At 44.0% G+C, this 27,829-nt stretch overlaps 1 protein-coding gene across 3 annotated transcripts in view; it reads left to right on the top strand.

Annotated features, from left to right (window-relative positions):
- LOC140200353 (sodium-dependent phosphate transport protein 2A-like) overlaps positions 1-27,829 on the top strand; it is a 74,386-nt gene that overhangs the window by 15,152 nt on the left and 31,405 nt on the right. For all 3 annotated transcript variants that reach the window (XM_072263563.1, XM_072263561.1, XM_072263562.1), the window contains exons 5-10: positions 103-246; positions 1,737-1,848; positions 3,548-3,743; positions 9,255-9,350; positions 15,850-15,970; positions 19,867-20,034. In XM_072263563.1, coding sequence (XP_072119664.1) covers positions 103-246; positions 1,737-1,848; positions 3,548-3,743; positions 9,255-9,350; positions 15,850-15,970; positions 19,867-20,034 — 837 coding nt within the window. The remainder of the gene's footprint in view (positions 1-102; positions 247-1,736; positions 1,849-3,547; positions 3,744-9,254; positions 9,351-15,849; positions 15,971-19,866; positions 20,035-27,829) is intronic.

Raw genomic sequence — 27,829 nt, 5'->3', positions numbered from 1 at the left:
CCAAAACTGAATATATCCATCCAGAAGTAATTTAAATTAATTTGCTTAGCATGTTCTTGTCTAACTCACAACGTATGTGCCAATGAAGTCTCTCTGTTTCAGGCAAGGTGGCAGGCGATATTTTTAAGGACAATGCAATCCTGTCCAATCCTGTGGCTGGACTTGTGGTGGGAATCTTGGTCACTGTCCTGGTCCAAAGCTCAAGTACTTCAACTTCTATTGTTGTCAGCATGGTGTCATCAGGATGTAAGTAGACTTGCTCTGACTGCAATAGGATCACCAGAAGATGGGAAGTAAAGGAAATAAACAGGAAACAGACAGATAAACCACTATCAATCATGTAAAAACACTACGCTGGACAACAAATTTTTTTTAGAAGTGTTGCTTTCCTCAGAATTTTTTTTGTTTATGATAGACTGCTTGAAGATGGACACAAATATAATTTCAAACTACTTGTATCACATAGGAATTTGGAGAAACAACAAATTAACTTTTATTGAATATAATGTGTTATTACTATTATAATGTATCTAGGCTTCAGAACTAATTGACACTCAAGGCTCATTTAGTGACATCCGGTTCTGACAATGCTCACATAGCTATGCTTCCCAATTAATAAGCTGCCACAAAAAGTGACATCATAGAAGAGAACCTGGATCCAAAATGTTGGCTCCCACAGTTTCTTCATTTTTTAGCCTGGAGATATAATGGAGATCAAAGATAAACAAGGCCTGGGAGTGACTGCTGACTGTGCTAATGATATCTGTGGCTATATCATTGATAACTATCTCTGTGTTCTATTTTAGCAGAAATAATTACTAATTAAAAGGCAGTTGTTTACTATAATGGGGCAACAAATAAAGTGTTTTAGACATCATCTTAGAGAGGCATCAAATTCCACAGAGCTATTATGGAATGCATCCCTCTTCCCTGTCACATCTTGAGATAGATCCAGAATATCAGCAGTGTCCTAATTAGCCGAGAGGTGTGCTTCTGGCTCTACATCACCACCACGGCCACTCATTCAGCCTTCCCGACATCTCTTGTCTGAGTCAACCCAGTGTGTTTGTTAATTCCATACTTGAATATTGCCTGAAAAATCAACAGGTCAGGCTACATCAGGGAATAGAGTAATACAGTTAACATTTCAGATCAATGGTAAACTCTGTTTCTCTTTCCACAAATGTTGTCTGATTAATTATGTATTTCCTGCATTTCTAATTTCACAGATTGAAACTCTTGAGCTCTTCCTGCTTGGGATCTAACTGGTGCTGGACTACAAAAAATCCTGACCCGAGAAATCGCCCCCAATCATCTTCTTCCACAACTTAGGATAAATTAAATTAGTCCCGTGCACCACCCTGCACAATTTAATATTAATCACTTGCTACCATTTTTATGATATGATCTCTACCTTGGCTTTAACTTGATGAAGTTGGGTGGACAAGTACCATTGAAGAAACCAACAGTCTGTTCCTGGAGCTGACTGTTTTCAGAAAAGGCCCATCTAAGTAAACCCAACCTAAGTTTGGTATTGAGATTTTGAGATCTAATTACTTTGGATGGAGTGGAAAATGGCAGATGATGTAAATTAACAGGCATTTCCAGAAGCTGTTGGTAGATATTTTCTAATGGATCAGAGATACATTACAGAAATTTACGATCTCTTATATTACATAACCTGACTTTCAAATTTGTAATACAAACACTCAGTTTCTCTGTGCTTTTTTTTTTAGTACTGGGAGTGCAATCTGCCATTCCAATTATTATGGGATCCAATATTGGAACCTCAGTAACAAATACTATTGTAGCTCTAATGCAAGCTGGGGACAGAAATGAATTCAAACGGTAAGATTTATCATGACTTATCCAGCAGCCAATTCAAGTCAATGGGACTGGACTCTTTCCATAGCATCTTGTAAGCCTGTGCCTAGAAGGATAATGTCGAGTCTCTAAAATCTTAGATAAATTGTCCTAAATCAAAGGCTTTCTCGTTATTTCTCTTTTGCACTGTTTAGTGTATTTAGTTATGTAACTAAAATTATTTTTATGACTTGTACTGCATTGTTGCCTCAAAATAATAAACTTACTGACTTGCACCAGTGATAATAAACCTGATTCTGATTCTCATTATCCATAGTTCCATGTCAACACCCTCTAGCAAAGCTGTACGTATCAGTGCTGTTATCGTCTTTTTTTTGAGGTAAAATGCCAATTTAATCCTCAAAAAGACAGAAATTTAAAATAAGTATTTATTGTTTCTTTTTCCTCTCCAGCATAACTGTTTAAATTATTTGAATAATGATCAAAGACTGAACATCCAACCCAGAATATCGTAAAGGTGCAGTAGAGCAATCCAAAGTGGTCCACAGGCATTGCAAAGTCAGTGAATAATTAGCCCTGTCATAGCATGGAAACAGGCTGTTTGGCCCAACTCATTCATGCTGAACAAGATGCTCATCTAAACTAGTCCCACTTGCCCAGGTTTGGCCCATGTCCTTCTAATCCTTTCCTATTTGTGTACCTGTCAAAATGTCTTTTGAATATTGTTATTGTACATGTCTCAACCACTTCCCCTGGTAGCTCATTCCACACTCTGTGTGACGAAGCTGCACCTCAGTCCCTTTTAGTTCTTTCCCTTCTCACTTTAAACCTACTGCATGTCCTCTATTTTTTGAATCTCTTCCCCTTGGGAAAAAGACTGTGTATATCCCTAATGATTTGATATTCTTCTTTCAGGATATCTTACAGTCTCCTACTCCTCAAAGAATCAAGTCTTAGCCTGACCAAACACCCCCTATATCTCAGCCTTCAATTTCTGGCAACATGCTCATAAATCTTCTTCGCACTTCTTCCAGCTAATTGATATCTCTTCCATAACAGGTTAACCAAATCTGTGCCCTGTGTATGTAGAAATTCCATAGGGCTTTTCATTTTTTAGACAAACTCACTGACTTTGTTTTCACCACCAATGTTCTCAATACTCTAAGATCACTAGGTACAGTAAGTATTGGTGGTTTTGTTTCATTGAGTCCTGGTTATTCTCCAACGGATTTTCCAACTGGCTGTGCCTCAAGTCGAGGACCAAATTTTCTACTTCCCAACTCTGAGGTGTGAAATTCAGCCAGCTGTTTGGAGTTACCTGGAAATCAAAACGTAGACGAATTATATTCTATTAAAATTCAGGGGTGAAATATTATGTTTTATCAGCGTTGAAGGCCAGCCCAGCTATATTCCGCCACCCCACCGAGTACACAGATCTGATTGTTTGATTAACACCAGGGATATTTGCATAACAATCAGATCATAGTAAACTTGATCAAACATCTCACCCATCTGAGCAGTCTTGAGGCTAATTACACCACCTTTGGTATGACTCAGCATAGAATCAGGACAAACAGAAAATAAACTTATAGTTCTCTATGTTACAAAGAGCCAGCTGGAAAAATATATCTGTCACTGGCTGACTCAGTCATTCAAGCTTAATTCCAGAATGAAAGTCATTCGAATTATTCTCTATGCCAAATATTTGTTAAATTAATTTCAGGGCATTTGCAGGCGCCACTGTCCATGATTGCTTCAACTGGCTCTCTGTGTTGGTCCTACTGCCAATCGAAGTTGTCAGCGGGTTCCTGTACCGACTCACTAAGGTTGTGGTGGGGAGCTTCATAATCCAGACAGGAAACGATGCACCTAACCTTCTCGGTATCATTATCGATCCATTCACTGATCACATTATACAGGTTTGGACATCAGTTCTATTATTGTGTTACTTGTGTTACGTATTTAATGCATTTATGTTTGGATTAATGGTGATAAGTTATGGTAGCACAGTGGCACAGCAGATAGTGATGCTGGCTCATGGCTCCAGGAATCCACTTTCAAGGTCAAGATCAGTGAGTTAGCTCCATACACTTTGGTTTCCACCCACATCTCAAAAGATTAATAGATAAATTACTGGCTACTATAGTATGAATCAAAATAATCAAAGAGGAATTGAGGATTATGTGTGAACAAAAATAAATTCTGAGCCGCTGGGAGATTAGTAGAGGAGGGGATGGGATGAATGGGTTTGCTCTCCGAGTACCAGCATCAGTCCAATGGACCAAATTGGCTCTTCCTATATTATTATAATTTAAGATGGGTATAGGGTAGTGTAATAGTGCATCAGTTAAGGGTGCAGCATCAGCATTAGTGTGGAGAGAATAAAATATTTTTATGGTTGAGTAAAGTTAATTGATTTCAAATTCTTGTTTCTACCTGATTATACAATGTACAACCTTTGTTAATTAGAGGCTGGAATTAGTGCTGATTCAAGTAGTTAAGCAATATTACATGATTGATTCACTTTTTACACAACTATCAATTCCTTTTAAAATACCAGTTGTTGCTTAATCAAAATCATGGACAATAACAATAGTTGGTCAATTCAAAAATCAAAGAAATAGCTAGTTAAATGTTGTCCAGAGCTGTAGATGAAACAGGTCTCTATTTAGCACAAGCAGACATGGTGGGAGAACGGCTTGGCAGATTCTTTCTGGATAGTCTGCCAGGAGTAACTCTTCTATCAGATCTTCTTCTGAAGGTATTGAATCAGTTCTATTATTAACAATCAAATACGTAGATCTGAAAGAATTCCAATATTAACCATTTATATCTGCACCTCCAATCACAATGTTGCTCAGGCAACATTATATAACAAAGATCATGTAAAATTTTCAGGAAGCAGTTTAAATTATATAGAAATATGTCATATACTGTCAATTATATACTTGCTGTGTTCTTGGTTGATAAGTTTTAACTTCAAATGAAATCAAACATGCTGTTCCATGACTTGAATGAGATGTGATTCCTTAAAGATGTTAAGTATGTCTGGTGATTGAAAGTGGTGTCTAGAAAGGGTTTGCAGCTAATTTCTCAGATAGATTACTAAAAAAAAACTTATCAGAACTTCACCAGAAACATTGTCCAAACATTGCATTCTAAAATTCATGATGATTAAATTCTGCATTCTTTAGCTCATAGAAACATAGAAAACCTACAGCACAATACAGGCCCTTCGGCCCACAAAGTTGTGCCAAACATGTTCCCACCTTAGAAATTCCTAGGCTTACCCATAGCCCTCTATTTTTCTAAGCTCCATGTACCTATCCAAAAGTCCCTGAAAAGACCCTATCGTATCCGACTCCATCACCGTTGCTGATAGCCCATTCCACGCATTCACCACTCTCTGCATAAAAATCTTACCCCTGACATCTCCTCTGTACCTACTCCCATGCACCTTAAACCTGTGCCCTCTTGTGGCAGCCTTTTCAGCCCCTGGGAAAAAGCCTTTGTCTGTCCACATGATCAATGCCTCTCATCATCTTATACACCTCTATCAGATCACCTGTCATCCTCCGTCACTCCAAGGAAAAAAGGCCAAGTTCACTTAACCTGTTTTCATAAGGCATGCTCCCCAATCCAGGCAACATCCTTGTAAATCTCCTCTGCACCCTTTCTATGGTTTCCACATCCTTCCTGTACTGAGGCAACCAGAACTGAACACAGTACTCCAAGTGGGGTCTGACCAGTGTCCTATATAGCTGCAACATTACCTCTTGGCTCCCAAATTTAGTTCCACGATTGATAAATGTCAATACACTGTATGCCTTCTTAACCACAGAGTCAACCTGCGCAGCTGCTTTGAGCATCCTATGCACTTGAGCCCCAAGATCCCTCTGATCCAGGAGTCTTACCATTAATACTATATTCTACCATCATATTTGACCTACCAAAATGAACCACTTCACACTTATCTGGGTTGAACTCCATCTGCCACTTCTCAGACCAGTTATGCATCCTATCAATGTCGCGCTGTAACCTCCGACAGCCCTCCACACTATCCACAACACCTCCAACCTTTGTGTCATCAGCAAACTTACTAACCCATCCCTCTACTTCCTCATCCACATCATTTATAAAAATCATAGAGTAAGGGTCCCAGAACAGATCCCTGAGGCATTCCACTGGTCACCGACCTCCATGCAGAATATGACCCATCTACAACCACTCTTTTCCTTTTGTGGGCAAGCCAGTTCTGGATCCACAAAACAATGTCCCCTTAGATCCCATGCCTCCTTACTTTCTCAATAATCCTTGCATGGGGTACCTTATCAAATGCCTTGCTGAAATCCATATACACAACATCTACTGCTCTTCCTTCATCAATTGTTTAGTCACATCCTCAAAAAATTCAATCAGGCTTGTAAGGCATGACCTGCCCTTGACAAAGCCATACTGACTATTCCTAATCATATACCTTTCCAAATATTCATAAATCCTGCCTGTCAGGATCTTCTCCATCAACTTACCAACCACTGAAGTAAGACTCACTGGTCTATAATTTCCTGGGCTATCTCTACTCCTGTTCTTGAATAAGGGAACAACATCCGCAACCCTCCAATCCTCCAGAAACTCTCCAGTCCCCATTGATGATGCAAAGATCGCCTCCAGAGGCTCAGCTCCTTCCTCACCTCCCACAGTAGCCTGGGGTACATCTTATCCAGTCCCGGCAACTGATCCAACGTGATGCTTTCCAAAAGCTCCAGCACATCCTCCTTCTTAATATCTACATGCTCAAGCTTTTCAGTCTGCTGCAAGTAATCACTACAATCACCAAGATCCTTTTCCATAGTGAATACTGAAGTAAAGTATTCATTAAGTACCTCTGCTATTTCCTCTGGTTCCATACATACTTTCCTACTGTCACACTTGATAGGTCCTATTCTTTCACGTCTTATCCTCTTGCTGTTCACATACTTGTAGAAATCCTTGGGGTTTTCCTTAATCCTGCCCACCAAGGCCTTCTCGTGGCCCCTTCTGGCTCTCCTAATTTCCTCCTTAAGCTGCTTCCTATTAGCCTTATAATCTTCTAGATCTCTAACATTACCTAGCTCTCTGAACCTTTCGTAAGCTTTTCTTTTCTTCTTGACTAGATTTACTACAGCCTTTGTACACGACGGATCCTGTACCCAACCATAACTTCCCTGTCTCATTGGAACGTTCCTGTGCGGAACTCCACACAAATATCCCCTGAACATTTGCCACATTTCTTCCATACCTTTCCCTGAGAACACCTGTTTCCAATTTAAGCTTCCAAGTTCCTGCCTGATAGCCTCATATTTCCCCTTACTCCAATTAAACGCTTTTCTAACTTGTCTGTTCCTATCTCTCTCCAATGCTATTGTAAAGGAGATAGAATTATGGTCACTATCTCCAAAATGCTCTCCCACTGTGAGATCTGACACCTGAGCAGGTTCATTTCCCAATACCAAATCAAGTACAGTCTCTCCTCTTGTAGGCGTATCTACATATTGTGTCAAGAAATCTTTCTGAACACACCTAAAAAACTCCACCCCATCTAAATCCCTTGCTCTAGGGAGATGCCAATCGATATTTGGGAAATTAAAATCTCCCACCATGACATCTCTTACTATTACCCCTTTCCAGGATCTGTTTCCCCATCTGCTCCTCAATATCCCTGTTACTATTGGGCGGTCTATAAAAAAACATCCAGTAAAGTTATTGACCCCTTCCTGTTCCTAATTTCCACCCACAGAGACTCCGTAGACAATCCCTCCATGACATCCACCTTTTCTGCAGCCGTGAAACTATCACTGATCAACAGTGCCACGACCCACCTCTTTTGCCTCCCTCCCTGTCCTTTCTGAAACATCTAAAACCCGGCACTGAAGTAACTATTCCTGTCCCTGAGCCATCCAAGTCTCTGTAATGGCCACCACATCATAGCTCCAAGTACTGATCCACGCTCTAAGCTCATCCGCTTTGTTCACAATACTTCTTGTGTTAAAGTAGGCACATCTCAAACTGTCGGTCTGAGTGCATCCCTTCTCTATCACCTGCCTATCCTTCTTTCACACTGTCTCCAAGTTTTCTCCATTTGTGAGCCAACCACCTCTTCCCCAGTCTCTTCAGTTCGGTTCCCACCCCCCAAGAATTCTAGTTTAAACTCTCCCCAGTAGCCTTAGCGAACCTCCCCGCCAGGATATTGATCCCCCTGGGATTCAAGTGCAACCTGTCCTTTTTGTACAGGTCACTCCTGCCCTAAAAGAGGTCCCAATGATCCAGAAATCTGAATCCCTGCCCCCTGCTCCAATCCCTCAGCTACGCATTTATCCTCCACCTCATTCTCTTCCTATACCCACTGTCATGTGGCACAGGCAGTATTCCCGAGATTACTACTTTGGAGTCCTGCTTCTCAACTTCCTTCCTAACTCCCTGTAGTCTGTTTTCAGGACCTCTCCCCTTTTCCTATCTATGTCATTGGTACCAATATATACCACGACCTCTGGCTGTTCTCCCTCCAACTGCAGGATATCGTGGATGCGATCTGAAACATCCCGGACCCTGGCTCCTGGGAGGCAAACTGCCATCCGAATTTCTTTCCTGTGTCCACAGAATCGCCTGTCTGACCCCCTAACTATGGAGTCCCCTATCATTACTGCCTTTCTCTTCCTTTCCCTACCCTTCTGAGACACAGGGCCAGACTCTGTGCCAGAGGCACGGCCACTGTTGCTTCCCCCAGGTAGGCTGTCCCCCCCCCAACAGTACTCAAACAGAAGTACTTATTGTTCAGGGGTACAGCCACAGGGGTACTCTCTAGTACCCGACTTCCCCTTCCCTCTCCTGACTGTTACCCACTTGTTTGCCTCCTGTGGCCCCGGTGTGACCACCTGCCTATAACTCCTTTCTATCACCTCCTCACTCTCCCTGACCAATCGAACGTCAGCGAGCTGCAATTCCAGTTCCCTAAGGCGGACCACTTTGGAGCTGCAGTTCGACACAGCGGGTGCAGATATGGCCGTTCGGGAGGCTGGGGGAGTTCAGGACCTCCCACATCTGACACCAAGCACAGAACACCAGCCTCACACACATACTTCCTTTCCACAATTAAGACAGGTAAACCTACCTCACCTCGTCCCGTTACCGCCTAAGCCCGCTGAGCCAAAGCCCTATCACTCTGTGACCTTCTCACTCTGCTGCCCACTGGATATGGTGGTCTTCTTTTTAAAATTTTCCTGCTCTACTGGCTGACGTCATGCGCCTGCACAGTCTTGCCTCTATTTACCCTGAGTAGTAAAATGCCTTCGCTCCGAAAATCCTCAGCCGTTCCACACTCATAATATACAGAGAGATGGTAGTAATGAGAAGTATTTAGAAGTAGTTAGTTATTGTTAGGTATTGTTTTTCAGCTTGATAAATCTGTAATCACTGCAATAGCAACTGGGGATGAAAGTTTCCGTAATAAGAGTCTTGTGAAGATATGGTGCCTGACAAGAACTGTCCAGGTAAGAAAGTATCTCTGTCATTTGGAAAATAAAATACTGAGAGAGAGAGAGAGAGAGAGAGAGAGAGAGAGAGCTATGATACTTTAACAGTATGGGAGCCCCAGTTGATTGTGGAAAGTTAATATCATTGACTACCACAAACTCATTTTTCTTGCAACTGATTGCTTTCCCTCTACAAATTTAGTCATTGTCATAGTCATACTTTATTGATCCCGAGGGAAACTGGGTTTCATTACAGTTGCACCAACCAAGAATAGAGTATAAATATAGCAAAATAAAACCATAAATAATTAAATAATAATATGTAAATTATGCCAGGAAATAAGTCCAGGACCAGCCTATTGGCTCATGGTGTCTGACCCTCCAAGGGAGGAGTTGTAAAGTTTGATGGCCACAGGCAGGAATGACTTTCTATGACGCTCTGTGTTGCATCTCGGTGGAATGAGTCTCTGGCTGAATGTACTCCTGTGCCCAACCAGTACATTATGTAGTGGATGGGAGACATTGACCAAGATGGCATGCAACTTGGACAGCATCTTCTTTTCAGACACCACCGTCAGAGAGTCCAGTTCCATCCCCACAACATCACTGGCCTTATAAATGAGTTTGTTGATTCTATTGGTGTCTGCTACCTTCAGCCTGCTGCCCCAGCACACAGCAGCAAACATGATTACACTGGCCACCACAGACTCGTAGAACATCCTCAGAATCTTCTGACAGATGTTAAAGGACCTCAGTCTCCTCAGGAAATAGAGACGGCTCTGACCCTTCTTGTAGACAGCCTCAGTGTTCTTTGACTAGTCCAGTTTATTGTCAATTCATATCCTCAGGTATTTGTAGTCCTCCACCATGTCCACACTGACCCCCTGGATGAAAACAGGGGTCACTGGTACCTTAGCCCTCCTCAGGTTCCTTAGTCTTTTTCACATTAAGCTGCAGATAATTCTGCTCACACCATGTGACAAAGCTTCCTACCGTAGCCCTGTACTCAGCCTCATCTCCCCTACTGATGCATCCAACTATGGCAGAGTCATCAGAAAACTTCTGAAGATGACAAGACTCTGTGCAGTAGTTGAAGTCCGAGGTGTAAATGGTGAAGAGAAAGGGAGACAAGACAGTCCCCTGCGGAGCCCCAGTGCCACTGATCACTCTGTCGGACACACAGTGTTGCAAGCACACGTACTGTGGTCTGCCAGTCAGGTAATCAAGAATCCATGATACCAGGGAGGCATCCATCTGCATCGCTGTCAGCTTCTCCCCCAGCAGAGCAGGGCGGATGGTGTTGAACGCACTGGAGAAGTCAAAAAACATGACCCTCACAGTGCTCACTGGCTTGTCCAGGTGGGCGTAGGCATGGTTCAGCAGGTAGATGATGGCATCCTCAACTCCTAGTCGGGGCTGGTAGGCGAACTGAAGGGGATCCAAGTGTGGCCTAACCATAGGCCGGAGCAGCTCCAGAACAAGTCTTCATGATGTGGGAGGTCAATGCCACCGGCCTGTAGTCATTGAGGCCGCTGGGGTGCGGTGTCTTCAGTACAGGGACGAGGCAAGATTTGCTCTTTTAAATACCTACAAGCAGGATTTAAGTAGGTTGTAGGTGATGAGTTGGAAATGAATGATACTTGACTCCTGTTAGCTGGGTGAGAGGGGCCTGACTGAGCAGGCCTGCACTTCTTTCTCTATCCTGCTTGTTACTTTCTCAAATTAAGATTTGTCAGGGAAGATCTTCCCTTAAAGAAACCTTTTGACTTTGACCTATTTTAGGATGTGCTTTCATATACCCCAAGACCTCAATCTTAATAACAGATTCTAAAATGTACCAACCACAGAAGTCAGGCTAACAGGCCTATATTTTCCTGTTTCTTGGTCTCCCTTTCTTCTTAAAAAGTGGAATGACATTTTCGATTTTCCAGTTCTCTGGAACTATTTCTGACTCTAGTGATTTTTGAAAGATCTTTACTAATACCTCCATACCTTTTCACCTACTTCCTTCAGAACCTCTGGTTGTTATCCATCTGGTCTATGTGACTAATCTACAGTGAGACCTTTCTGCTTGTCAAGCACCTTCTATTTTGTCCTAGCAGCTACATTCATTTTTGCCCTATATCAGGCCTGCACAGTCAGGCCCCTCTCACCCAGCTAACAGGAGTCAAGTACCATTTGTTTCCAACTCATCACCAGCGACCTGTTTATAAACCCAACTTTGACCAACAATCTTTGTTCACCCATTGAACCAGCCAAGCTCAATCAGTTGCTCCAAGCCTTCGATTACACCCAGTCCATCACTGCTAAAGTGCTCCACACCACTGAGCACATCTACATAGAGCACTGTTGCAGGAAAGCAACGTCCAATGCCACAGACCTCCACCATCCAGATCATGCTCCTTTCTCATTTCTGCCATCAGGATTCACACCACCTGGTTCAGGAACAGTTTTTACCCCTCAACCATCAGGCTCTTGAACTAGTAGGTATAACTTCATTCAATTTCACTTGCCCCATCCCTGAACTGTTCCCATTACCTATGAACTCACTTTCAAGGACTCTTCATCTCATGGTCTTGATATTTATTCCTTATTTATTTATGATTATTATTATTATTATTATTATTTTCTTTTGTATTTGTGTAGTTTGTTGCCTTTTGCACACTGTTTGTTTGTCCATCCTGTTGGGTGAGGTCTTTCATTGATTCTATCATGTTTCTTGAATTTACTGAGTATGCCTGCAAGAAATTGAATCTCAGAGCTGTATGCAGTAGCCAAAAAAGTACCTTGATAATAAATTTACTTTGTACTTTATTAAATGTTACCTTGTTCCCTTGTTGTGTTAAGTATCTGTTCTCATTTGTTTTTTGACCCCTCATGGCTTGTTAGTTAAGTATTGTTTAGTGCTAACTTGCCTCCCTGCTCTGATTTTGGGTCAATCCTCCTCTACATTTCCTGATAGGATGGCTGAATGCACAATTTACTCGACAGCGTACACTCACCTAAAGGAAGCTGTTCGTCTACAGGAGAACACAATCCTGAAGCAGCAGAAAACCATTACTCTTCTGCTTGCCACTCTCAGCATCGGTCTCATTGTAGCAACCTCAGGCCATTCAACCTCTTCCATTGGAGCCCCAGATTCTGGTGCCCAGACTCTTCAATGGATCCCCAACCTGACGCCGCAACTTCCTGTCCCAGTGCATCTTGCATTTCGAACTACAGCCATCTCTGTATTCCACGGACCAAACCAAGATTGCCTTTGTCATCGCTTCCTCTTGACTGGGCAAGCTCTGACCTAGGCTGCCACTACCTGTGACAATAAAAACACTATCTGCGACAAATATGAAGATTTTACCACTGAGGTATGCTGGGTTTTCAACCACCTGAGAGTGGAAGGGAGGCAGCATATCAGATAACTTTGCCTGTAGCAAGGCTCACACTCAGTGTTGGATTACATTGTGGTGCACTTGAAAGATGAGTTGTCTATCCTGGAGATGTCCACTGACCTCGAAAGCCTTATCACTCTTGCCCTCCAAATTGACAGGTTTCTTATGGAATGATCCTCCAGACTGTCAGCCAGAACCCCAGATCTGTTCCCAGAAACACTTCAGGCCGCAGGACCCTCATCATCATCAATGCCTCCAGAATCTGTGCAAATAGGGAGAGCTTCTGTAACTCCAAAAGAGCTTAACCATCGAGGGAGAAACAACTTGAGTGCCTACTGAGGAGCTACTGATCACCCACGCATCAAATGTCCACTGTGTCTAGGAAAATAGCATCACCGGATTCAGACGAGGGGCCTTCTATCTAGGAAGTTCCCCCCAGCCCCTCATTCCAGCACCACTGCCTGACCCATTCTCTCTGTCCTCCTCCACACACTGATAGCCTTATGTGCCCAGGAGGCAAATTTCTGGAGTGGAGTTTGTGTGTGCAGCTTGGATTCCCTATGGATTCTGATTCTGAGCCTGTCTCTCACCCCTTCTGAATCATGGCCATTGACGGGGGTCCCTTGGAGTCTGGGATCCCTCAAAGAACTACAGCACTTCCTACGTTTCTCCAACTTTTACCACTGCTTCATCAGGAACTACAACCAAATTTCACCTCTCTCACCAAAATTCCTATCTCATGGATAACCTCATCTGCTGCTGTGGACCATGCTTTCGAGGGACTCAAGAGACACCTCACCATGGCTCCCATTCTCTGCCATCCAAGCACATCCAGACTTTTTGTTAAGGTGGATGTATCTAATGTGGAAACTGAGACTATCCTCTCCCAGCAAGGACTGGATGGGAAGACACACTATTGTGCCTTCATCTCATGCAATTTCAACTCTGCACAGCACTGCTATGGAGTAGGAAATGGGGGTCTACTTGCCATTAAATGGGCCTTGGAGGAATGGAGACGTTGGCTGATGGGAAACACCAGGCCCTTCCTCATCTGAACTGACCACCAGAACCTCATATCAATTCAGCAGACCCACCAGCTCAACCCATTTCATGGTCATTCTTCAAACAATTCAGCTTCCCCATCTCCTACTGACCCAGTTCCAGGAACACTAAGGCAGGTGCCCTGTCATAGCAGTTTGACCCAGCTGAAAAGGAGATCGACCCTCAGCCCATCATTCCATCCCTGCAGATCCTCACCCTGATCATCTGGGATCTTGAGGACCAAAGCTGCCAAGACCTACAGCACGAGCTGGCTCTGGCCAACACACCAGACAAACATATGTACATACCGTCAATCACGTACTCTGAGACACTCCAGTGGGCCCACCCAAACCACTCTCCGGTCATCCAGGTGCATAATGGACTCTGGATTTTCTGCAATGCTGGTTTTGGTGGCCCACCATGATCACAGATGTTGGTGACTTCATTGTTACCTGCCCCAAATGTGCCCAGTTCAATTCCTCCAACCAGCGGCCCTCTGGACTCCTGCTACCAGTTTCCCCAATGGCCATGGGTTTCACATCATGTATTTCACTATGTGTTTGCCACCTTCCAAAGGGGCCATGGTAATCCTGATAGTGGTGGAGCAGTTCTCCAAGGTGACCCACTTCATTGCCCTCCCCAATCTTCCATCAGCTGCTGAGATGGCGGACCTGGTTCCCCCCAACATGCAATTCACCTCCACAGTTTCCATCGTGACATTGTGTTAGACCAGAACCCACTTCTGGTGAGCCTTCTGCTCCCTCCTTCACACCTCACTGAGTGTCCTGTGGAGATCATCCGCAGACCTACGGTCAATCACAGAAGCCAATCAGAAAGTGGAGAAGTTTCTGCCATGCTTCACTGGCTCTAAACCTTCCACATGGAGGTAGTATGTGCTCTAGGCCAAAGCATCCCACAATCTACACACCTCCTCTGCCACATGAATGCCTCCCTTTCCTGCCAGCTCTCCCCCTCCACCCCCCCCCCCCGGGTTTATTTGTCCCTTTAAAATTACCCATTGCAACAATCTAGTCACTTAGCATCTCCAACTTCCACCATCATTTAGGATCACACCTACCTTGCAAATGTCCTCCCTCTAGCCTATTGTCTGTTGACCATTGAACCCACCTGACGCTGCAGCTCCAGAACCAAGATGGTGGAAGGTGGTCCAGTGTACAAGGTTCATTGTTTGATGGATTCAGGTAGTCATGGATGGGGTGTGCAGTGACTGGTTGACTGGGAAAGGTATTGCCTGGAGGAAAGTTCTTGTGAGCCATCCAGCTTCATCTTGGATCTATCACTCATCAGGAATACCACTGGACCGATCTGGATCAGCCTGGGACATCGGGTGCCAGCCATAGCAGAGGTGGGCAGAATCTAGTCGGGCCTGCACCAGCTGGCACCTCCCAGTCTCAACCCTGCTAACAGAAGTCACCTGCCACTTGGTTCCAACTTATCGCACACAGCCCATTTACACCGAGCTCTCATCCACAGTCTGTTCACACATCGAACCAGTTAGCCTCAACCAGTTGCTCCTAGCCTTCAGTTACATTGTTGCCTTGTCATGTTCAATCTCTGCTCTCTCTTGCATTTTGGCTGCACATGGCTTGTTATTTTGAAGTTTATTCATAAAATATCTTTCACTGCTAAATGCCTTTGCTGCTTTGCATTTTTGTCGAGCCTCCCCCATATTTCCAAACAGAATTACTTTCTCTTGCAACAATCTTCCTTCATAGTTATTTGATTATAGTTTTAGAAATAAGTAATCCAGCTGAAAAACTGGTGGATGAAGTTAGGAAAGAGAAATGAAGAATGTGAGGGAAACAGAATATACGAAGGAAAAGAGAGAGAGAGATTTGCAGAAATAAAGGAAATTATTAATTACTTGATTGGATCTTTGTTTCATTTTCCTGTATTTCTGGATTCATTTTACTGTTACAGAATAGGAGAAGGCATTGTGGGAAAGTCAGCTATGTTGATCCTACTCCTTTTAAAAAAATCCTTCAGTTCATTTATCTCTGCTTCTTCATCTACCGTGAAATGGTGGTGAAATTCCCTGAAGTTTTCTGCTATCTGGCTATTTCTTACAGTTCCAGGACAACGTCACAGTGGATGGTCTAGAGAAGTGTATGACACCAGAACTGTGCTGGCAGGATAACAACTACACATGGACTTTAGTCAACAGGACATATAAAGAAAACATTGAGAAATGTAAGTGGAAAAATAATTTTGCACCCTTGTACAAATACATAATTAATTATGTAAAAGTGGAGGGCTGATTGACTAATACCCTTGTTATATGATTGTAAAGAACTGTAAACTTTGTCACATCCCTTTTCAATGCGATTTGATATATTTCAATTTTGTGCAATAATTTCCCAGACACTTCATTTCATACAACCTAACCATAAAAGTACTGCAAGAAAAATTGTCTATGTCTGGGGTATAGTAGGCCTGAAGCTTACAGAGATAGGATGCCATGCATTGATAGAGTTTTATGTTGTACTGCGGCAGCTACTACCATGCATTCTCATCAGATATGATTGTGAACACAACCCAGTCCATCACGAGAAACAGCCATTTCCATTGACAGTTTAGACTTGCCGTTATTTCAGAAGAGCAGCCAATATAATCTTGGATTGCTCCCACCCCAGTCATTCACACTTCTCTCCTTTCCCATTGGGCAGAAGATAATCAAGCTTGAGGGCATGCACCACCAGACTCAAGGGCAATTTCAATCCTGTTGTTATCGTACTCCTGAAAGACCTCACATAACTGCACACTACATTCTGCATTTGTCTACTGTCTCAATGTAATTATTTATGGCATGAACTGTCTGAATAGCAAGCAAAACAAAAATTTTTCAGTACCTCTCAATATATGTAACAAATATACCTAATACTAATACCTGTTACAGTTTGAATTTCAACACAAATTCACCCTGTTGACCACTAGCAATTTTTATTACCCGAATTGAAAATCTTCAGTCACATAAATTCATACATCTGTCCACAGAAGTTCAATCACAAAGAGAACCTTTTCCCTTCCTTTCACTCCACTCTCCACATCCTCTTCCTTTCTTTCCTTCCACTTCATCCCTGAGTTTGTTCCTCCTTCTCCAGCTGCCAGCCACTCACTCCTAGGGTGAGGGTCTCCTTTCACCACTATTGTTCATCCTCTTCAAGACCACCCTCGGTTGCTTAAAAAGTACATTAAAAAATATGAGCAGGATTAGACCAGCTGAATGTTGAGCTTGCTCCACCAGTCTATAAGATTATTGTTCAGCTCCACCTTCTTCCTATAACCCTTAATTCCCCTATTTTGTAAAAAATCTACCCACTCACTCAATCCAAGCAGCTGTGCTTATATAAATTGATTGTGAAAAGTATAATGCATAATATAAACAAAATGGATAATATAAACAAAAGGGAATAACTACACTCACTTGCCCATCCATTGAAATGTTCCTACAAACAACTTTATGGTCTCTATCTTGTTACCTCATGTTCTTGTTATTCATTGTTATTTACTTATATTTGTATTTACACAGTTTGTTGCCTTCTATATTCTGGCTGATCTTTCACTGATCACGTTATAGTTAGTATTCTATAGATTTACTCAGTATACCCACAAGGAAATGAATCTCAGGGTTGTATATTGTGACATACGTATATGTACTTTGATAATAAAATTTACTTTAATGAATCTGGTTCCAATATTCTTCATGATGGCAAATTACAAATCATTTTCATTCACTGTGCAAAAACAAATTTTCCTCAATTTCTTATTCCATTTCCTGAATAATCTGTTCTTGGCATTTCCACTAATGGAAACAGTTGCTCTTTAATTCACATCATCCAGGCTCCTTGTAATACTGAATATCTAACAAATCACCTCTCAAACTTCTCTCCTCTGAGGAGAAAAGCCCAAACTTTCCTAGTCTGTTGACATAATGAGTCCCTCCTCCCAACTTTCCGTCCCTATATATTTTACGTATTTCCTCCTTATAAGACAATCACAACAATTTAGCATGATATTCACAGTGGAAGCCACATATTAGAGCTGCTGCCTCACAGTTTCAGTGATCGAGGTTTGATCTTGACTTTGGGTGTTGTCTTAAGAAGTTTGAATGTTTTCTGTGCGATGAGATAATGTTTTTTTCTCCTAGTGTGGGTGAGTGGTAGAATCTGGGCAAGTTGATGGGAATGTGGGGAGAATAAAATGGAATCATAAGCATATTGCATCATATCAGCAGCATTCACAAAAAAAAAACACTAAACACAATTTTTACAAGGAAGAACATATTTTTAAAAGAAAATCTGTTGCTTCTCTACCATATGCCCATTCTGTTCTTCCAGCCCAAGTCTATCACTATTCCAACATGATGTCACCATTGCACACTTCCTCATTTCTTCTCTTTCAGCTTTCTGAAGGGACCTTTCCCCTCAGACATTCAGGGTCACTCTTGCATCATCTCCAATACCCATTCTACTTCCCACAGCTTCTCCTCAAGCAACAGTTGGACTACAAAGTGCACAACATAAATATAGAGAGGGACATTGAAAAATAACAAGCTTGCGGAATCTTTACCATGCTAAGGGAAACCTATCCTTAGATGCTGTCCTCTGCATCTAGAAAGGGAGAAAGTACCATGTGGTATCTCAACAGACAAAGAAAGGATCTGGTTTATCCAGTTAATCATGGAAGTGCTAAATCAGAGAAATCTCATCAGTCAGGAATCCTACTCTGAATTGAGGTTCAGGGGAATGAGGTGCTAATGCAGGGAATGGGGAAGTTTTAGGTTAATCCACTCCCCTCTGAACTCGATGCTCTCTTGCTATCCTTTCCCACTGATTTCCTGAATTATAAAGATGTTGCCAATGTACTGATCTTAAATTGCCTTCAGAAGAAGAGCACAGCTGGTAAGATAAGTCATTTGAAAGACTAAAACTAGAACAAACCATTTGGGCTGAATAGCTGCCATTGTACTTTTATGTATTTTGGGTTGAGGTGCAGAATGGCTAGTACCTACTCTTTTGGCCCTGTACTCCTTTCCAGGGCTATTGCTGTGGAATACCAATGTCCAAATCCCATGTACAGTACTTCCAAATATAGCTAACCTAGCCCTCTGACTAGCTACAGAATTGGAAACTCCCTACTTCCAAGTTTGGCCAACCTATAACTTGGTCAGTGATTTCTGACAACTAGTGGCAGACAATTCAGTAGTTATTGTACATTCAGAGCCAGTGTACAGAAAAAGCTTCAGACTCAAGTACACTGAGAGTAGCAATGGTTCAGCACTGAGTGATTGGGTCCTCTTCTTGTATCATGCTGCAAGATTCCCTTAATCTACTCATGAACCTCTTATGGATTTGCATGAAGCTTCAGTAGTGAAGAGTGGCCACAGCCTTTGGTTGTTATAATTAGAACAAAGAACATACTGCAGTAAGCAATGAACAGGCCCATGTCAGTGATGAACAAAATGACAAATTAGACTATACCTTGTCGGCCTGATACATTATCTATATCCCTCCATTCCCTGCACATTTATATAGTTACCTAAAAGCCTCTTCAATATCTATCATATCTGCTTCCACCGCTATCCCTGGCAGTTCATTCAGGCACCTACCACTCTTGGTTAAAAAAAATCTTGCCCAACACATCATATTTACATTTTCCCTCTTTCGCCTTCAGTTTATGTCCATGGAACAAAGATTCTGACTATCTACCTGATCCATGCCTGTTACAGTTTTATGGACCTCTATAAGGTTGCATGGCATCGTCTGTTTCTCCAGAGGAAACAACCCAAGTCTGTCTGAGCTCTCCTTATAGTTTATATCCTCTATAATCCATGCAGAATCTTTGCAAACCTCTTCTGTACCTTCTCCTAAGCTTCTTTTTTTAATGGGGTGATCAGAACTGCACACAATACTCCAAATGCATGCAAAGCAAAGTTTTATATAGCTGCAGAAGAGAGATAGGTTATCTGACTGACAGCTGTTTGGGAATGATACTTCAGTAAATCTTCCATTTTTTTCCCAGTCCACTGGCCACTTGCTTAACTTGCAGTAGTTTCTTGATCTTCCAACATTTCTTCCTTTATCCAGGTAACCACTTGTTTGTGAATTCCACTATGTCTGATCTTGTGGTGGGGCTGATCCTGCTGGCTGGCTCTCTGGTTGTCCTGTGTACATGCCTTGTTCTGATTGTCAAGCTGCTGAATTCCATGCTGAGGGGACAGGTTGCCAAAGCTATCAAAAAGGTCATCAATACTGGTGAGTGTTTGCTGCAGCCGAGGGCTTGAGTTCTCTGCTGTGATGAGGAGGAGTCTTTAGTGGATCACAAATGATCAAACACTTGCAATTATTCTGCACAAAAGTTTAGCAAGCTTAATTTAAACTAAATTGAAAATGGAAAGCTTGTGATTAGGGGAAAGGAAATAGAATTCATATTTTAGATCATTGGCTATTACTAGTGAACGATGGGGAGACAGATGAGTGCAGATGCTGAAATCTGAAGCAACAAACAATCTGCTAGAGGAATTCAGTAGTTTAAAGAGCATTTCAGTGGGGAAATAAAGGGTCATGTCTTGAAACCTTAACTCTACTGTCCTCCCTTAGCAGATACTGATTAACCTAATATTTTTCCTTCCATTTCTGTTTTTGAGTCAGATTTCCTCCGTTTTGCGCTTAACAGATCTTAAGGCTCTATATCTGAACAGCTTGCCAATTCAATGAGCCTCAGAGAATGATAGAACTTGACTAGTCTTCATAGCGCTCAAGAATCATTGCATACTGCTAAAAGGGATGGAGTGAAGTTAATGCAGGTGATTGAGAAAGGTCCTACACATGTTGTAATATATGAGCTTTCGTGAATGTATTCTGAGGCGTAGCTTTGACACGATTGAGTTTCTGGGATCTGTAGTCCTCTTTTGATTTGACCCTCAGAAACTGAATGAAATTCATTTACTCACCTGTATGCTCCCACATATTGTTGTATGCATGAGAAGCTGAGTATTTCTGGCATTTTCTGTAGATTATTACAGAAGACCTCAAGAAAGAATAAATTGAATAATTACTTTGGTTCTGTCTTCACTAAGGAGGACATAAATAATCTTCCAGAAATAGTAGGGGACAGAGGGTCCAGTGAGATGGAGGAACTGAGCGAAATACATGTTAGTAGGGAAGTGGTGTTAGGTAAGTTGAAGGGATTGAAGGCAGATAAATCCCCAGGGCCAGATGGTCTGCATCCCAGGGTGCTTAAGGAAGTAGCCCAAGAAATAGTGGATGCATTAGTGATAATTTTTCAAAACTCGTTAGATTCTGGACTAGTTCCTGAGGATTGGAGGGTGGCTAATGTAACTCCACTTTTTAAAAAAGGAGGGAGAGAGAAACCGGGGAATTATAGACCGGTTAGCCTAACGTCAGTGGTGGGGAAACTGCTGGAGTCAGTTATCAAGGATGTGATAACAGCACATTTGGAAAGCGGTGAAATGATCAGACAAAGTCAGCATGGATTTGTGAAAGGAAAATCATGTCTGACGAATCTCATAGAATTTTTTGAGGATGTAACTAGTAGAGTGGATAGGGGAGAACCAGTGGATGTGGTATATTTGGATTTTCAGAAGGCTTTTGACAAGGTCCCACACAGGAGATTAGTGTGCAAACTTAAAGCACACGGTATTGGGGGTAAGGTATTGGTGTGGGTGGAGAGTTGGTTAGCAGACAGGAAGCAAAGAGTGGGAATAAACGGGACCTTTTCAGAATGGCAGGCGGTGACTAGTGGGGTACCGCAAGGCTCAGTGCTGGGACCCCAGTTGTTTACAATATATATTAATGACTTGGATGAGGGAATTAAATGCAGCATCTCCAAGTTTGCAGATGACACGAAGCTGGGTGGCAGTGTTAGCTGTGAGGAGGATGCTAAGAGGATGCAGGGTGACTTGGATAGGTTGGGTGAGTGGGCAAATTCATGGCAGATGCAATTTAATGTGGATAAATGTGAAGTTATCCACTTTGGTGGCAAAAATAGGAAAACAGATTATTATCTGAATGGTGGCCGATTAGGAAAAGGGGAGGTGCAACGAGACCTGGGTGTCATTATACACCAGTCATTGAAAGTGGGCATGCAGGTACAGCAGGCGGTGAAAAAGGCGAATGGTATGCTGGCATTTGTAGCGAGAGGATTCGAGTACAGGAGCAGGGAGGTACTACTGCAGTTGTACAAGGCCTTGGTGAGACCACACCTGGAGTATTGTGTGCAGTTTTGGTCCCCTAATCTGAGGAAAGACATCCTTGCCATAGAGGGAGTACAAAGAAGGTTCACCAGATTAATTCCTGGGATGGCAGGACTTTCATATGAAGAAAGACTGGATGAACTGGGCTTGTACTCGTTGGAATTTAGAAGATTGAGGGGGATCTGATTGAAACGTATAAGATCCTAAAGGGATTGGACAGGCTAGATGCAGGAAGATTGTTCCCGATGTTGGGGAAGTCCAGAACGAGGGGCCACAGTTTGAGGATAGAGGGGAAGCCTTTTAGGACCGAGATTAGGAAAAGCTTCTTCACACAGAGAGTGGTGAATCTGTGGAATTCTCTGCCACAGGAAACAGTTGAGGCCAGTTCATTGGCTATATTTGAGAGGGAGTTAGATATGGCCCTTGTATGGAGGGAAGGCTGGGGTAGGGTTCTGAGTTGGATGATCAGCCATGATCATAATAAATGGCGGTGCAGGCTCGAAGGGCCGAATAGCCTACTCCTGCACCTATTTTCTATGTTTCTATGTTTCTAAGACATTGGTTGTTCTAGTTTCAGGCCAATGGAAAATACTCCAAAATATCTCATTAGTATTTCCTGTGTAATAATGTCAAAACTCTGGAACTCCATATCTGACAGTAAGGAGGGATGATGAACATTACCTGGACTGTGATAATTCTGAAGAAGATAGTAGACACGGGAATTTAATGCCATAATTAGCAACCTTATTCTCAACTTAAAAGCAATACTGAAACCGTATTCATAAAACAATACACTTCTGCCCACTTGATTCATAGTATGGCACACTCTTCCAGTTATACCTACTTCCGGGATGCCAGGCACAAATCGAGTAGCAGCAGTATTCTCAATGGATACAATTAAATATTTCTGTTTTAGCCTGATATAGCGAAAAAGCACAACTGCTTCCAAGGTCAGTACAGTCAACAAAGATGTCTTAATGTGTTTAAACAACACCGATTGTGGTCGGAGGTTCCCACGGAGGGCACCTCAGAGGAAGCGTGGGTGTAGATCAGGGTTACAAGTGCTTTTAAAGAAACGGGGTTTTCAACTCCCTATACTGACTACCTTGCTGGTGAACGTGCTGCTCCTGATGAATAAAATCGAAGACATCAGAGCTAGGGTGTTGAATCAGAGAGACATTAGAACCGCGTGTGTCCTTTCACAGAATCCTGGTTAACCCCCTCCATACCTGATGCAGCGATCCAGATTGAGGGGTTCACCATCAGGATATATCTATAGAGTCTCTCAAAAGTAGAGGTGGAGGAGTATGTCTCATGATCAACTCTTCTTGGTGCACAAAGAAATCAGTGCTGTCCCAATTCTGCTCACTAGACCTGGAGTATCTAGAAGTAAAGTGCCGTCCTTTTTACCTACCACGGGAGTTCTCGGGGGTCATTCTGGTAGCAGTTTACATTCCACCTCAGGCCAATGTCAAGCAGGCTTTAGATGATCTGAGCAATGGGATCAACTTGCACAAAACAGCGCACCCTAATGCCTTCACCATCATTTTGGGAGATTTTAACCAGGTCAGTCTGAAAAAAATCACTAAGCAAGTACTATCAACAGATCACTTGCATTACCAGAGGAAGCAACACACTGGAGCATTGCTATAGCACTATCAAGAATTCCTACCATGCTATTCCACGCCCTCACTTCGGGAAGTCTGATCACCAGGTACTTCTACTCTCTGAGTATAAGCAGAGACTGAAGATTACATAAGGGGGGCGCTGGGAGCGGACCCAAATACAAGACACAGAAACTGAAGCACTAGGAACAGGACAGGACTAGAGACTAGAAATAGTGATGTGACTGGATGCAGACTACGAGCTGAGACAAGAACCTAGGACATTGGCTAGGCAAGTGGGACCAGAACAAGGAATTGGGAACTAGGAGCCTGGGCTTGGACTCTGAGTCAGAGACTGGACAAGGATCCAGAACCTGGGTCTTGACTTGGGCTTGGACCCCGGAACTAGACAAGGACATGACGTGGCTACAGGACTGGACATGGCTTGGGTTCCTCGAGGCGAGAGCATGACGAGGCTTAGGTTCCTCGAGGTGAGGGCATGACGAGGCTTGGGTTCGGTCTCCGAGCCACAGACTGGACAAGGGCCCAGAACCTTGTTCTTGACTTGGGCTCAGACTCCGGAACTAGGCGAAGACATGACGTGGTCTTGAGAGACAGGAACCTTGGAGCCTTGGACGAGGACTGGACGCTTGGAGCCTTGGACTTGAGAGACAGGAACATGGAACAAGAGCCGGTACCCCTCCTTGGGAACAGGACGTAGGGCCGGGTCTCATATACAGAATACTGAAAACGATGAGACGGTTCCCAACACTAGGTAGTGGCAAATGGCCAGATCTACCTAGCGAAGGAGAGGACACAGAAATGGTTCCCAACAATAGGTAGCAGCAAACGGCCGGACCTACCTAGGGAAGGAGAGGACACAGAGACGGTTCCCAACACTAGGTAGCGGCAAATGGCCGGACCCACCTAGTGAAGGCATGAACACAGAGACTGTTCCAACTCAACAATAGATAGTTCCTTATCTTGACACAGCAAGGCTCTAGTCTCGCTCTGGTGGTTGAACTTGACAAGAGTGCAGGCAAGGCTCTAGGCACAGGTTGCAGGCGTGGCTCTAGGAGGAAGTTAAAGGGAAGGGAACAGTCCAGCAAATGAAGCTGAACCCAGGAGCTATTTATGTAGCCAGCCCAAAATCAGAATCATGTGCCTCAGTTAAGGCACACAACAGGACAAGGGAAAACCGGAAAACCTAGAATATGGATCGATGGACTGGACCGTAAACCGGAATGCGGACTTCACAGAATGGACCATGACAGTACCCCCCACCCCTCTATGGGAGCCTCCTGGTGACCGAACAGGCTCTCCAGGACTAAGGACGACACGGGCAGGTGGGAGGGTATTCAACAGGAGGGAACTCACGATGGCAAGGGTAAAATGACAGTGTCTGTGTCGCTAGGTCCATATTTGGCTGGACTGTTCCGTCATAAGGTGAACGCTGGGAGCGGACCCAAATGCAAGACACAGAAACTGAAGTACGAGGAACAGGACAGGACTAGAGACTAGAGATAGTGACGTGACTGGATGCAAACTAGGAGCTGAGACAAGAACACAGACTTGGCCTAGGGCATTGGCTAGGCAAGCAGGACCAGGACAAGGAACTGGAAACTAGGAGCCTGGACTTGGACTCCGAGCCAGAGACTGGACAAGGACCCAAGAACTGGGTCTTGACTCGGGCTCGGACTCCAAAACTAGGCAAGGACATGATGTGGCTACAGGACTGGACATAGCTTGGGCTTTCAAGGCAAGGACATGACAAGGCTTTGGTTCCTCGAGGCGAGGACATGACGAGGCTTGGGTTCCTCGAGGCGAGGACATGACGAGGCTTGGGGTCCTCGAGGCGAGGACATGACGAAGCTTGGGTTTGGACTCTGAGCCAGAGACGGGACAAGGACCCAGAACCTGGGTCTTGACTCGGGCTCGGACTCCGGAACTAGGCGAAGACATGACGTGGTCCTAGGCGACAGGAACCTCGGAGCCTTGGACGCAGCAAGGCTCCGGTCTCCCTCCGGTGGTTGAACTTGACAAGGTTGCAGGCGAGGCTCCAGGCACAGGTTTGAGACAAGGCTCGAGGGGGAAAGGGGAAGGAGGGGAGGAGGGGAGGAGGGGAGGAGGGGAGGAGGGGAGGAGGGGAGGAGGGGAGGAGGGGAGGAGGGGAGGAGGGGGAAGGGGGAAGGGGGAAGGGGGGAAGGGGGAAAGGGGAAAGGGGGAAAGGGGGAAGGGGGAGAGAGGAGGAGGGGGAGAGAGGAGGAGGGGGAGGGGGAGAGAGGAGGGGGAGAGAGGAGGGGGAGAGAGGAGGGGGAGAGAGGAGGGGGAGAGAGGAGGGGGAGAGAGGAGGGGGAGGGGGAGGGGGAGGGGGAAGAGAATAGTCCAGCAAATGAAGCTGAACCCAGGAGCTATTTATGTAGCCAGCCCAAAATCAGAATCATGTGCCTCAATTAAGGCACACAATGGGACAAAGGAGAACCGGAAAACCTGGAATACGGATTGATGGACCGGACGGTGAACTGGAATGAAGAAGTCATGGACCGGACCATGACAGAAGACTGCAGCATCAGTTGTGAGGACCAAGAAGGTATGGACAAGGGAAGCACAGGAGCGCCTACAGGACTGCTTTGAATCAGTGGACTGGACTGTATTCAGGGGTTCATCTTCGAACCTGGATGAGTATGCTGCAGTAGTTACCGACTTCATTAAAACCTGTGTGGATGAGAGTGTGCCCAAAAGACTTGCTGTACACTCCCAAAGCAAAAGCCGTGGATAAACCAGAAGGCATGTCGTCTGCTGAAGGCTAGATCGGTGGCGCCCCAGCCCTGTACCAGAAAACCAGGTATGATTTGCGGAGGGCTTTTTCCGGGGCGAAAAGACAATTTTGAGTGAAGTTGGAGGCGATATCGGATGTACGGCAACTCTGGCAGGGTCTGCAAGACATTACTTCCTACAAATTGAAACCCAATAGCGTGAATGGCAGCGATGCTTCACTACCAGATGAACTCAACGCCTTCTACTCCCGCTTTGAAAGAGAGAACACAACTACAGCTGTGAAGATCCCTGCTGCACTTGATAACCCTGTGATCTCTGTCTCAGGGGCTGATGTTAGACTGTCTTTAAAGAGAGTGAACATTCGTAAGGCAGAAGGTCCCGATGGAGTACCTGGTAAGGCTCTGAAAACCTGTGCCAACCAACTAGCAGGAGTATTCAAGGACATTTTCAACATCTCACTGCTACGGGTGGAAGTTCCCACTTGCTTCAAAAGGCAACAATTTTACCAGTGCCTAAGAAGAATAATGGGGCTGCCTTCATGACTATCGCCCGGTAGCACTCACATTGACAGTGATGAAATGCTTTGAGAGGTTGGTCATGACTAGACTGGACTCCTGCCTCAGTAGGGACCTGAACCCATTGCAATCTGCTTATTGCCACAATAGGTCAATGGCAGAAGCAGTCTCAATGTCTCTCCACACGGCTTTAGACCACCTAGACAACACAAACACCTATGTCAGGATGCTGTTCATCGACTATAACTCAGCATTTAATACCATTATTCCCACAATCCTGATTGAGAGGTTGCAGAACCAGGGCTCTGTACCTCCCTCTGTAATTGGATCCTCGACTTCCTAACCGGAAGACCATAATCTGTGCTGAATGGTGATAACATATCCTCCTTGCTGACAATCAACACTGGTGCACCTCAGGGATGTGTGCTTAACCCACTGCTCTACTCTCTATGTGGCTAGGCATAACCCAAATACCATCTATAAATTTGCTGACGATACAACCATTGTCGGTAGAATCTTAGGTGATGACGAGAGGGTGTACAGGAACGAGTTATGCCAACTAGTGGAATGGTGCCGCAGCAACAACCTGGCACTCAACATCAGTAAGACAGAAGAGCTGATTGTGGACTTCAGGAAGGGTAAGACAAAGGAACACATACCAATCCTCATAGAGGGATCAGAAGTGGAGAGAGTGAGCAGCTTTAAGTTCCTGAATGTCAAGATCTCTGAGGATCTAACCTGGTCCCAACATATCGATGTAGTTATAAGGAAGGCAAGACAGCGGCTATACTTTATTATGAGTTTGAAGGGATTTGGCATGTCAACAAATACACTAAAAAATTCTATAGTTGTACCATGGAGAGCATTCTGACAGGCTGTATTATTGTCTGGTATGGTGGGGCTACTGTACAGGATCGAAAGAAGCTGCAGAAGGTTA

This window comes from Mobula birostris, chromosome 7 (genome assembly GCF_030028105.1).
Source record: "Mobula birostris isolate sMobBir1 chromosome 7, sMobBir1.hap1, whole genome shotgun sequence".
Classification (NCBI taxonomy): Eukaryota; Metazoa; Chordata; class Chondrichthyes; order Myliobatiformes; family Myliobatidae; genus Mobula; species Mobula birostris.
The sequence above is the reverse complement of the archived record's forward strand: the minus strand, read 5'-3'. Positions and strand labels throughout refer to the sequence as shown.